The sequence below is a fragment of the Protopterus annectens genome, chromosome 10.part0, assembly GCF_019279795.1.
Source record: "Protopterus annectens isolate FY-2018-M chromosome 10.part0, PAN1.0, whole genome shotgun sequence".
Lineage (NCBI taxonomy): Eukaryota > Metazoa > Chordata > Ceratodontiformes > Protopteridae > Protopterus > Protopterus annectens.
This window is the reverse complement of record NC_056744.1, coordinates 1,382,978,196-1,382,992,139: the sequence shown is the minus strand read 5'-3', so window position 1 is coordinate 1,382,992,139 and position 13,944 is coordinate 1,382,978,196. Positions and strand designations below refer to the sequence as shown.

Genomic DNA, 13,944 nt, shown 5'->3' with positions numbered 1-13,944 from the left:
CACAAACACAGCCTAGAAGCCCAAATTCCAATAATTCCATGCCTGAAACAAGAATTCCAGTGGTGGGCCCAGGCCTGTCAATTGAACAAAGGACTGCCCTTCCACAGGCCTCGCCCAAGCCAGACTATCACCACGGACGCCTCAGACCTAGGTTGGGGGGCGCACATGGTGGACAAGTGCATTCAAGGCTTATGGACTCAAGACCAGATGAACTTACACATAAATCAAAAAGAGATGCTGGCAGTAAAACAGGCAATCCAGACATTCGGACCACTTCTTCAACAGGGTCAATTGCTGATAAGGACGGACAACACCACAGTTATGTGGTATATCAACAAACAGGGAGGCACACATTTATATCCTCTATGCCAGATGGCAATGGACCTCTGGAATGTGGCCCTGAGCCTCAACATTCAGCTCCAGGCCATATTTGTGCCAGGAAAAGAAAATATACTAGCAGACATCTTAAGCAGAATCACTACGGATGCCCACGAATGGATGCTGCATCCAGATATCTTCCAAACCATCACAAGGAAATGGGGACTGCCAGAAATAGACCTGTTCGCATCCCCACACAACCACCAATTGAAAAAATTCTGCACAAGGACATACCACCCACTTGCTTGGAAGGTGGACTCCCTATCCTTCAGTTGGGAAAACCTGACAGCATATGCATTCCCACCTCTTCCTTTGATGCACAAAGTGCTACTGAAGATCAAAGAAGATCACCCGAGGATCATCTTGATAGCTCCAGACTGGCTGAGGCAACATTGGTACCCGCTACTGAGGAGTATGTCCCGGGAACATGCATGGCCTTTACCCCTACTACCTCTTCTGCTAACACAGAACAACTTCAAAATCCTGCATCCAAGCTTGAAAACTCTGCAGCTAGCTGCTTGGAACATTACATAAGGAAAAATAACCCAGATTTATCTCAAAGGGTTAAAGACATTATCCTGGAGGCTCGCAGACCCTCAACAAGGAAAACTTATTCAGCAAAATGGAAAAGATATCTCATTTGGAGTGCAACAAAAGGGGTAGATGCATCACTGGCAAACATAGCTAACATCCTGGAATATTTAGCAGAGCTTTTCCACAATGGCCTGTCTTACTCCTCCATTAAGATTCATGCATCAGCAATTTCAGCAGCATACAACATGGACCCTCCAGTCTTTTCTCAACCTCTACTCAGGCAGTTTCTCAGAGGAATTAAAAATGTAAAGCCACCAAGGAAACCACCATTGCCTACATGGGACTTGAACTTTGTGTTAGAAAAGTTGACACTTCCACCTTTTGAACCAGCAGCAACAGCAGAATTACAGTACTTATCCTGGAAGACTGCATTCCTGCTTGCAATCACTTCAGCTAGACGGGTTTCTGAATTACAGGCTTTAATGGCAGTACAGCCCTTCCTTATCTTCCATCAGGATAGAGTGTCCATGAGAACTAATCCTACCTTTATGCCAAAGGTGGTCTCCAGGGTATCATTAAACCAAGCAATACACCTACCAACATTCTTCCCCAACCCGCAGAACAGGGGGGGGAAAGATTGCTGCATACCTTGGATGTACACAGACAATTGCGCTACTACCTGGACAGAACCAAGAACAATAGAAAGACTGACCAGCTTCTGGTAGCATATGCAACAGGAATGGAAGGAAAAGCAATTTCAAAACAAACAATCTCAAAATGGATAGGAAATTGCATTAGATTTTGTTACTCTTTTCATGGAAAGACAACTCCAGAAAACATCAGACCTCACTCCACAAGGGCTACAGCCACTACTACAGCTTTCTTACGAGGAGTGGCTACCAAAGACATTTTAGAGGCTGCTACTTGGAGCTCCGTGCATACATTTGCCAAGCATTATAATCTACCTTTATACTCCAGATCCCGAGCAGGTTTTGCCACTGCTGTTTTGCAAGGGATCTTAACCACACCATAAATCCTTAGTGCCTCCTCCCCCAGTTTGGCTATGGTATTCTACCCATTTGTTAGGACTGCAGATGCATCCTTGAAGGACATAGTACAGTTTTGTACCTACCATAAATGTAGATGTCCGAGAGGTATGCATCTGCAGTCAGGATTACCCACCCTCCTTCCCCTCTGTGGTACTCCTAGGGTATTTGCCCATCTTGTAGCTAGCTGGGGGAATCTATTATGGTGTATTTGTTTGTATATATGTATATACATGTTTATTTCTATTTGCTCTCTATTGTTTGGAAACATTTGCATTTCTCCAAATTTAGCCTTCCTAGAGGGCACCTGGCATCTGGGGCAAGAAACACTGAGGAAAATGACGTCGGCTGATGCTTTTATACCCGCTGGACTGCAGCTATGACGTCGGGTGAAGTGCGACATCAGCCGAGGCCAGAACCAGACTTTGGAATCCGGCTGACCGAAGGGCTGCCTGAGGCCAGGACAACCCATTTGTTAGGACTGCAGATGCATACCTCTCGGACATCTACATTTATGGTAGGTACAAAACTGTACTTTCACAATCATTTACTTCAAATGTTACTGCTAACAGAGTGATGCTATTTAAATGGAAAATTAAAACACTGCATAATTAATAGTTAAAATGCATGCATGTAGGTTCTCAAGCAAGTAGCCGGAGGAACAAGTGGAAAGGAAATTGTGTTGCTGACTGATGGAGAAGACGGTGGTATACCAAATTGTTTTCCACAAGTACAGAACAGTAGTTCCATTATCCACACAATTTCACTAGGACCAAATGCTGATAAGGAACTTGAACAGTTGGCAGACATGACTGGTAGGTCATTTATATACTGATATTTTCTCTTAAACAGACACGTTATTAATTGCTTATAATTCTTCTCAGTTTATTATGATGACTTCCTAATGTATTGCTTAACATAATCACTGCTTGAAGTAACATCAGACAGACATACATAAATGTACTTCTGTAACCAGCAAGTCTGTATATGCATTGGCTAATGTAAGTATAAAATGAAATTATCTAAACTATGCAAACTTGTATGCAGTGTCATGAATATCATATCTGTATAAACAATGGCTATGTGTAACAGAGCTGATAATCAGGCATTGACATGAGGTATGAATTTGTACAGTAAGGCCAAGTGTTAGATATTCTTCATGTCCCTTGATGATTGTGGCATCTGTATACATATAGGTAACTCTGGACTGTCAGTAGTCATCGTACAATAAAACCAAGTCAACGCTGAGAAGAAAAACCTGTTTAATATAGCAAAGCTTTCGGGTTACAAGCCCTTCATCAATACTAATCAGTAGTAGTCATCACCATGCTCTACACTATCCAACCATCCGCATGGAAGGAAGGCTGAAGTTGGACTCTTGGTTTTATTGCAAATATATCTGTCTGCCTACGTCTGTGTCCAGAAATAGATCATCATTTTCAAACACAGACCTCTAGCTACTGTGCTTTTTATCCAACTAAGGGATTTGTCAACCACAGCACTGTCACTTTACGTTTCTGCTTTGTGCTTCATCCATGATTCTGTGTAACATTTTATATGTCTCTGCTCCAGTTCTTCTAATGATAATGCTAAACATGCTTCATCCTTGTTTTCATGGGGCATTTAATGAGCCTCATTGTGGTCATGGCTCTATTCTGCATAATTTTAATGGAATTTGCAAAAAAAATACGTTCTCAGAACTTAAATGTTATCTAACTTAAATCAGTGTAATTAGTTTTATTCTAATTTTGTAAAGATAAAGCAGCATACTTTTTTCCTTGGACAATGTTTTAAGATAAAAGACTGATTTGTTTATAATAATAAGTCCTATTAGATTGTTTCTGTTATAGACTACAGAAGATAATTATTTAAGAAGACATGCTGGAAGGCAATAATTATAGTATTTGTTTTGTAAAAATATTTTCTTAAGAAAATTGGACAGCTCATTTATTAAGTCTTAAAGGTCAGGGGCATGCATTCTTTTACAAAGAGCAGTAAGATGTTAAACACTGCAGCACAGAAGCAGTAGATAAGAGAGACAGATCATTGGGGGGTGTTAGTAGGGAGGTAACTAAGAATTTGTAGGGGGATTGTTAGGAGAATACTTTTCTTATTGAAGGCCTCTGTCTAGAAGAGACAAAGGAGCCAGACTGGAGGTAACTGTATAATTCCCTATGTGATTGTCACAGTTTTGTTTGAATAGTGTCAGGGATGAATTCTGTTTTACATGGATGGGGAGCCTATTCCATAATGCAGGGATCCTTTGGGAGACAAGTTGATCTCTCCAGCACATTATGTTTATGTCACAAGTGAAGCTCATATCCCTGGATCTAGTGTTTTTAGTGTTGTTTGTTTTGCGCATGTGCAATAGATCCATTACGGCTGAGTCTAAGGAAGTGCCTATAAGCCAGGCAAAAATCCCCTTTCAGCAGGCTGTAGAAGACTGAATACAAAGATAGAGCCTCTAGGTAATCAGTGTAGGGCAAGCTATTCACACTCTGAATTCTGCTGTTGAAAATCTTTGTGAGCATTCCAACTGTTACAAGTGTCTGATTACATACATGACAAAGAGGGCATTGTACATAATGATAGGTCTAATAAGGGTTGAGTAGAGTGGTACTATAACTTCCTTGGACCTGGATGCATACCTTTACGTATAAATTGGGCTACATAGAACAATTTTCTTATTGTCTTAGCTACATGTTGGTCAGATGCCAGATTGCTGTCTACATATGTTCCCAGGGCCCTTACTACTTGGACGACTCTTAGGGGTGGGTGTTTTATCAATGGAATAATTAACTTAAGTTGACAGTTTCCAAAGGGCATTATAATGCATTTTTTGACACTGAGTTTTAAGCCATGGTTTTAGCACCAGTCATTTGCCTGTGTTAAACCAGTTTGCAGGATGTTGATATCTTGGGTGGAATCTGTAATAGCTCCCAATTTATAGTCACTTGTGAACTTGGTGAGCCAGAGGCCTTGAACATTAGCCTTGACTTCTGAGACGTAGATTCCAAACAAGAGCAGGCCCAGCATGGAGCCCTGGTCCGCTCCGCTATTCACCGGTCTCTTGGTTGAGATGATCTCATCAATGCTAACTTCTGTGAGTCAGCTGGCAATCTGGTCAGATATGTAAGAATTTATATCTGGCTCAGACAGCTTGTCAACCATGCCTGAGTGGGGTATTGTTTGGATTGCCTTAACCAGTTCAAGATATATAATATGCATTGTTTTACCATCATCCATTGCCTTGATGACTTTCTTAAAGAAGTCTACCAGGGTACCTAATTGCAGACTAGTTTAAAACTGTTTAATTTTGCCTCTATATAAGCCTCACATTTGTGCATTTTTTGGCTCAATTAACAGAGCTGCTCTTATTCTGGCTTCCTTTGTCAGAGGTCCAGAGTTTTTCTGCTTGAATCCAAGATATCTAAAGCTAAGAGAAAGAAATAAAGCTTATTTTGAATTTGATCTGCACTTTTTCATCTGTATTTTACCGTTTTAGTGCACTAATTTGTGCCTTTTGACTTTTTACTGTTTGTGCCTGCTTATTACTTGCACTTGTTTTGCACTGAATTATTGCTTAGAGCATAGACTAGATCCAGACTTACTGAATCTATCATGTTTTTCATACACTTGAACTCAAATCCAACCATCTTACATTAAGAAGGGCAGCCCCTGTACTCTTGTGGCAGAAGAGGGTGGATATAAACTTGTCTGAGCTGGGAAATGCTGGAGGAAAGATCATTGTGTTATTTTCTGTTGGTGGACTAGTTTAAAACTGTTTAATTTCACCTGTATTAAGCCTTGCACCTAGCAAATGGGGTTAACTGTGCCTTGTATAGACGCAAATGCCTTGAAACTATTTTTTACCCTAGACACCAGTCAGTGAAACTCTCTGCGGCTCCCTGCTGTCCTTCAGGCATTGCAGCTGCTCACTGCTACACTGCAGGCAGCTCAGATGAGCTATTTCTCTGAAGTTCAAGGGAAAGTATATGGCAGATGACTGTAAACTGGGTGCAATCATTACGTCCCCAACAATTTAAACATATTACAGAAGGGATTGGTGCCCAAGTCATGGACTAAAACTAAATATAAAAAAGTGCCTCATTATCCCCTTTGGCAAAGAAGTAGCACCTGCTAATTATGATATAGATAGCACCCTTCTAAGCTCAAACACACTGGTGTGAGACTTGGGAACACAGGTTGATAGCAATCTAAACTTCAATCACCATGTGTCCATAGTGGTAAGGAAAGCCTTCTACATTGTCCATCTCATAAATAAGGGCATTGATTCCAAGACTGAAGATGTTATAACTCTGCTGGACATGACCCTTATCAGACCACTAATTGAATACAATTATCCCTTCTGTATGTACCTCACCAGACACCTATAGCAACTGGAGAGACTACAGAGGTTTCTAACCAAGAGAATCCAGGGCCTCCGAAATGTGACTTACATGAAAAGATTGAATGCTCTGTCATTGTGACATACAGGCTGCCGAGAGGTGACCTGTGCCTGGCCTACAGAGCAGTCTCTGACTCTGCCCTAATGGAAATGCTGCATATCCACAAATCAAATGGGACAAGAGTCACTCGCTCCAGGGATCTCAACCTAGCCTGTGACATTAACAAAATATGCTGGAGTGACAAATATATCTTGCAGAGATTGCCACTTATCTGGAATAAGCTCCCACTTCACGTGAAGCAAAGATCCTCAATGATCTAATTTAAGCGCAACCTTGACAATTAGATGGGTGACCAAGCCAAGACCTCCAGCACCGTCTCTGTCTAACCAGTGCTTTGTGTTCCTGCCCAAGTAGCTGACACACACACACATACACACACACACACACACACACACACACACACACACACACACACACACACACACACACACACTCTTTGAGATTTGATTTAGGAACAAACTCAAACACACACACACCACACACACACACACACACACACACACACACACACACACACACACACATACACACACACACACACACACACACACACACACACACACACCTGGGAAAGGCTGGCACAGGTTTACTAGCTATGCGTCCTTTTTCCCGGACTATAAGCTAGTTATCACTGCCACCAGCTGCATCTTGATCAGCTACTTTAAGCCCCTTAACAAAGGGTGTGAATGTTACTATTAATCCAAATGGTTGTTTGACCAAGAGCAAGGCTATTAGGAGTGGACCAACGTGTCACCAAATAAATATGCAAGTACTCTCAGAACTTAAATGTCTCACAAATATCAGCCACGATGAAAGGTTTAAATATATTTAATAATAATAAAAAAACAAGAAAATACTCAGTAAATAATCACAGTTACATCAGAGTTCAAAATCACAGGAATATTCAAAACAACATTGCAGGACAGTCTCAAATAAATAAAGAAATTCTAAGCTATACTTCACTATATTCCTGACTGTATCTAAGAGAATTTACTGTGCCCTAGGTTAACATAAAGAGAAACAAGCAGATGTGGTTAGTAGATGTTGTAGTCAGGTCAAAGACAAAATGCAAAATGATGCCTTTCTCTCAGAGACTTCTCAAATTAATATCACAAATATTACTACTGAGATACTTGCAGAATGACATAATTTCTTGCCATCTAACTTCAATTCCTAAGCTCAAAACAACCCCAACTGCTTGCAGCTGGTAGCATTTAGCATATACCTGTGAAAATACATAAACAAGGCTTCTCTTAGATCTAATGCAGATTCTGGAAGTCATAAAACAATTAACACTTCCAAGACAATACAAAAAAAATTCTAGTTCTAGACATTGTGCCTGTTACTTCACTGAAACTGAGAGATAACATCCTTTTGTTTATGGCCCAGCCATAAAGTAACAATTTCAACTATTCTTCTGAAGTTTTGCAAGATAATCTCCTGTGTTCCAGTTCCTCTGTTAAAATATATACATTTAAACAGTTACAATAGTGTATATACATTTTTCCTGAGTACTTTACAAAATATCTCTTCAGCACACGTCTGTACAATATGACATACAGTTCTAACACATCTGTAACACAAGCATCTTACATGAAGCATGTTGACATTCACAAATGAAACATAACCATTTACAAAATTCTAGACAGCTATGCTGGCAGTATCCCCTTTTGTTACACTTCTATATAAATCATGTTAATATTCGCAAATGACACAATTATTTGCAAAATTCCAGCTACTGCAGTGGCAGTATCTCCTTTCTTGACAGTAGGTATGACCTTCACTTAACAAACCAAATTGGGATGGGTCCAGTGTCTGTAGGTTTGCAGTGTCCTTGTGTATTATTTCCATGATAAATTGTTCCATGACATTGCATATCAAGCTTGTTAGACTGGTGGGTGTGTAGTCCCCTGGGTCAGTTTTAGTTCACTTTTGTGGAAGAGAATGTCTGTAAGAGACCTCTCTTTACTTGGAATGTAGCCTTTTTTAAGGCAGTAGTTGAAGACTGTCTCAAGTGGTCCTGATAAATCATGTTTTAGACTGCTCAGGAGGCAACCGGGGATGTTGTTGGGACCCTTGGAAGCAGAGTTCTTGGCTATAGCAATTGCTGCCAGCATCTGGTTCCTGCTGATTGTTGGGGTAGGTATGTTGGAGGGGATTTCACTTCATGGAGCTGGGGGAGTAGTGTGGGGTGAAGGTTTAGCTAAATTTATCAGCCAGTAGATTTGCTGTGTTATTCTGTTCAGTTCAGCACACAGCTGTGTTACTTCTAAGGTTCCAGACATAGCTGAAGAAGGCCTTGTGATTGTTCTTAGCCTGTGAATCTATCCTGAAATTGTAGTTGTCCTTGTTGGACTTAATTAGACCTCTTAGTTTCTTTTTTTAGTCATTGTGAGAGTGCACTTGCCTTTAAGGGAGTTGCTCTTCCTGATTTTGGCCATGAGTTTTCTTATTTTATTATATACTCTGTTTAGGTGAGAATTCCACCAGTGGGGTTTATTTTTAGTGTTTTTATTTTGGTTATTTCTGTTACATATGGCAGCCTCTATGCATCCATTCACATGTTTGTATAGGGACTGTGAATAATTATGCATAGGTAGCTATAGTCCCAGGGTTAAGGGGAGCCTTGAAATTTGAAAAACTGACTTAATAGGGTGCAGTTTGCCTTTGAATAGTACCTGTTACTGGTACTGGTAGCTAGATTTCTGGGTTGATCATTACTTTAAATGAGACAGCTTTGTGATGTGGTCTCACTAGTGAGGATGTGACATGGGGGGGGGTGAAGTGCTCTCCCCTGTGGTTGAGTACCAGAACCGGTATGGCTGATCCTCTGGTTGAAACCTGCACTGCATTTGTGCCAGGTTGTTTGTGTTAATAAAGTTATTCCTTGAGTCAACTACCTGGCTCTACAACCCAGCATTTAGTCAGCCATATTTTTTCACATTGCTCTTTCCATACCATCCCTAAGGAGATTATAGTTCTATCTTTTCAAATGATAATCTGTGTTTCCTGTATACCTTTCCTGGATGGTACTCTCAAAATGTTTTGCTTTGTACATTATGTATGGGAACATATTCTAAAGTAAATCATGTAATTTGACCATAGAAAATCAACATAAACATAGTACTATCAAATAAATTACTCTTGTGAGTTATGAGTCCTACTTTTAACACATTGATTCATTTATACACAGATTTATAAACAGAAACGTGCAAAGTATGTGATGACAGTTGTTTATTTAACAAAAATAGCCTCTTTGTTATGGAATTGATTATGGCATGTAGAAAATTCAAACTATCAGATTTCAGTACTTTTCATTTAAAATTGGGTTAGGATCCATGGCATAACATAGGAATACTTTATTCTGTCTTTCTCTCATTCCCTAGCTTTATTTATGAGTATAGATAGCTTGCCTTATCAGCAGTCAATCAGATGTTCTCAACCAACCAGGGCATTCCAAAGATTTTTTTATAAAGATATTAACTTCAGAAGGCAATTGACACTTTTTGTGATATATCTTCAGTAGGGTAACTAGTCTTGGGACTGGCAGAAGTTCAGCCCCTGTCAAATGCTGGCATTTCAGACCACTAAGCTACCTTTGGGGCAATTGTAATTCTTTTAAGAGCATCATTTTGGTTTACTTGAAACCTTTTTAAATATGATTATTTGGGAAACTAAAACTCCTGTTCAGAATAAGAGTAAACATATTATTCATACCAGTAACATAAATGAAAGTATAGTATGAAAAAGGATTATCATTTATGATTTCCACTATACATTTTCCATCTAAAATATACACAGACTTGGCATTTGAAATATTTGTAATCCATTTAGTTTTGTACATATCATTAACTAATACTATTTTCCTGGAAAACAGTGCATGGCAAGCATGTAGCCATTTCTTAAAATTATATCTCTCTCTGTCTATTGAACAAAAGAACACCACTAAGCAAGTAATACACTTTTAAGTAGATGCCTTTAAACATCTTGCCACTCTTCTCAAGCACTTAATAGTGCTTACCTCCCAAATCATACGGCCATACATGCTAACTCAGGTTTGAGTATGTCTCTGTCTATCCAATCATAAAGACATGCCTTAAAGCTAGCTATATTATTATTTTGTTTGACCTGTACTGGTAAATTATTTCATAAGCTGAGTACACATTGAGTTTGGAACCTATCCCCCCAGTGGGTCCTGTTTATTTGTTGGTGTAGATGAAGATCCCTAGTGCAAGTAGTTGCAGAGACATTGGTTTTACAAAGAAATAGGAGGTCAAATAGAACTGCATTTTTCATGGCTCAAAAAGTATGATACAGGTCATTTCAGAGAGGCTAACAGATTATTAAATGTAAGGAAAGTGGTGCTAATCTTTTAGGATATTTGAAGGAGTTAATTATCTTGTTTATAAATATTTGGAGCCTTTCCATTTAAGCAATATGTCTGGGCTTGTATATAACAAATGGGGCACTCTGGTAAATGATGGCTCTAGAAGGGGAGAGAGTAAAGGAGTCGGCTGACTTCACTGTATCATGAGAATTTCTTGGAAATTAATTTGGCTAGATAGAAAGATTTTTTGATGATGGCAGAAACATGATGATTGAATGACAGCGAGTTGCACACATAAGTACCCAGGTCTCTTATGACCATGTTTGTTTGAAAATAATATAATTTATAAATTATGAGTTGGTTGCAGATTTTCTTCAAAATGCTATTATGCTGTACTAAACTGTTTTTTAAACAAGAATGTGCATATTTTATAATAAAGTAAGAGAGCTGCTTGGTATTAGTAGATAATAATGTGCACCTTGAAGTCATCAGAAACTTGTAAAAATATGCCTCCTTATACTTTCCATGGTAAATATTTTAAGACTGGCTGTAAGCTTTATTTCAGTCCATATGATTTTTATCAAAGCAATATGAGCAGCTTATCATCTAATATTAATATCCATTTGTTAACTGTGTAGACCCATTGGTCATACAGTTCTCAGGGGTAACACAGGAGCAGTGTTTGGTTAAATGACTTGTTCAGAGTTGGCAAATGAAAGCTGTGGGAATCAAACACAGGATAAATGGAAACTGTGGGATTCAAATCCAGGAGGCCTCCCAAGATGTTATTCCCCACATGGCTTGATAATGACATCTACTATAAGTTCACCTGCAGTATTATATAAATCAGACTTGTGCCATGGTGCTTGTGTTAAGTACTGTGGTCTGTAGTCTGTGTACCTAGATAGTTAAGGGTTCGGTTCTCACTGCAGTAGACTGTGTGCATGTCCTAAGGTGACTTCTCCAATGGCATGGTTTTGCAATCTTTTAGTGCTTGCAAAAACATCCATTTCAGGCAGGCTTCCAACCTCTTGTCTCCCATATGGCAACGCTGATGTCATCTACTATAAGTTCACCTGCAGTCCTGTTATAGTCAGACTTGTGCTGTGGCACATGCGTCAAGACTGGTGTTCTGTAGTCTGTATACTAAGACAGGTAGAGATTCTGTTCTCAATGCAGTGTTTTATAGCAGCCTATGGAACACTGTTCTATGAAAATTCATTATGCCATCGTTTTTAGACACTGCTATGAAGTGAAAGCCCTGTAGTATGTCCAGCTGCTGCTTTTACATTTGTAAGAAAAATTACCATTCTGTTTTTATTCTGTTGCTATGATTATTTTTGGAAAATATTTTGCTGCTTCTGACTCTGTTGCCTGTGTAATGTTATGAGCAAACAAACTGACATTGTCTGCTTTTATTCTGTTGCAGTTGTGTTGCCTGCACTATACCTTGGATTCACACTGGATAAATCCAGTTCTGTTTGACTTTTGACAAGTAAACATCATGACATCCGCTTTGTGAGAAAACCCTTCATATACCCTTGCGCATGGAGTGTACAGTAGCACTATATATTTGAAGGTTACTGTTTCCAGTCTCAGTTTGAGCTTTAACAGTGTTTCATTTTCTTAGCTTCTCTTCTCTTGCTTGGATACAGAGAGATTAATTATTTTTGGTTATACATGAAGAAACAGCAATACACTTAATAGACTTATTTTCCATCAAAATCAACCAATGCCATCTAGCAGAGATCTTCAACATCTCAACATAGCTGTCAGAAGTTCAGTTAAACAAGCAGTAATGCCACATCTTTCCTATCCACAACAGAACTATAGATCCCACTTTGGACAGACCTCCTAATGTACACCCCATATGTTATTCTCACTAAAATAGCACCATATCACATATTACCTGTGACACCCCAGCACTGGCCCAGTAATCAAGGACCCTCAATCCTCACTCCTAGCACTGGTGGGGGACGTACATTGGGAGGATGACAGGCACACACACACAGTATTTCCAGATGCAGCTCTCTGCATCAAGTGCAATTTCCCTTAAGAGCACACAGAGACCACAGTCAGTCCAGGGCTGGTTTCTCCCACTTTCTCCAGATCTCCATAAGACTCCCCACTGGCACAGCTATAGAGCTGAGATCTCAGCTGAGTGGCCAAGTCAAGACCTCCAGTACACTCTCTGTCCAATTAGTGCTTCGTGTCCCTACCCAAGTAGCTGACACACACACTCTTTGAGGTTTAATTTATACACACAAACACACACACACACACACACACACACACACACACACACACACACCTGGGAAAGGGTGGCACAGGTTTTCTAGCTATGCTTCCTTTTGCCCAGACTAAAAGGTAGTTATCATTGCCACCAGCCACGTCTTTATCAGCTACTTCAAGGCCCTTAATAAAGGGTGTACAATCTTACTGTGTAATGTTGCTATCAATATAAATGGTAGTTTGTCCAAGACCAAGGCTATCAGGAGTGGCCTACACAGTGTCACCAAATAAATATGCAAGTACTCTCAGAACTTAAATCTGTCTCAAAAATATCAGCTACAATGAAAGGTTAAATATATTTAATAATAAATAATAGGATCATAGGTAGGTACTAGGCTATCATCCCAAGGGTTTATGTAAGCCTTGCCAACAAGTTCCCTGGCTTTCGCCACCCAAGAAAGTTATTTTCCTGTGCCCCTGTCAAGCAGGGCAACTGAAGTGATCTCCAGGATGAATTTCCTATTTCCCATCCACTCATCAAGATTTCTCTTGAAGAGTGCTAATGAAGAACTAAAAAACTCTGCTTGACATAGATAGGTAGCTTGTTCCAGAGTATGCAAAGTCTCTGAGACAGGAATCTATCATTCCAGCATATTCTGTTTATTGTGGTAACAAGGTTTAGGTCCCTAGAGTGTGTGCCTCAGAAGGATTGGGATTTCTTTAGGTGTAGCATGTCTAATAGCTCTGGGTTTAACATAGCTTTGTATGTCAGACAGAGATAGCCTCGGAGTAGGCGATAGGCTACAGAGTAAAGCTGGAGTTTTTTGAGACAGTCGGTGTAGGGCATCTGTTTGAGGCCCATAATCCTCTTTGTGGGGTACTTCTGTGGCCTTTCCAGCTGTTGCAGCTGTCTTGTGAGGCACATTCCAAAATGGCATTGTACTCAATAATGGGTTTA

The 13,944-nt window shown here is 39.8% G+C and overlaps 1 protein-coding gene across 1 annotated transcript in view; it reads left to right on the top strand.

The window, feature by feature from the left end:
* The window catches only part of CLCA4 (chloride channel accessory 4), a 580,176-nt gene that overhangs the window by 338,019 nt on the left and 228,213 nt on the right, over window positions 1-13,944 (top strand). Inside the window, exon 8 of the mRNA XM_044086020.1 lies at window positions 2,596-2,773. Within this exon, the coding sequence (XP_043941955.1) occupies window positions 2,596-2,773 (178 nt within the window). The remainder of the gene's footprint in view (window positions 1-2,595; window positions 2,774-13,944) is intronic.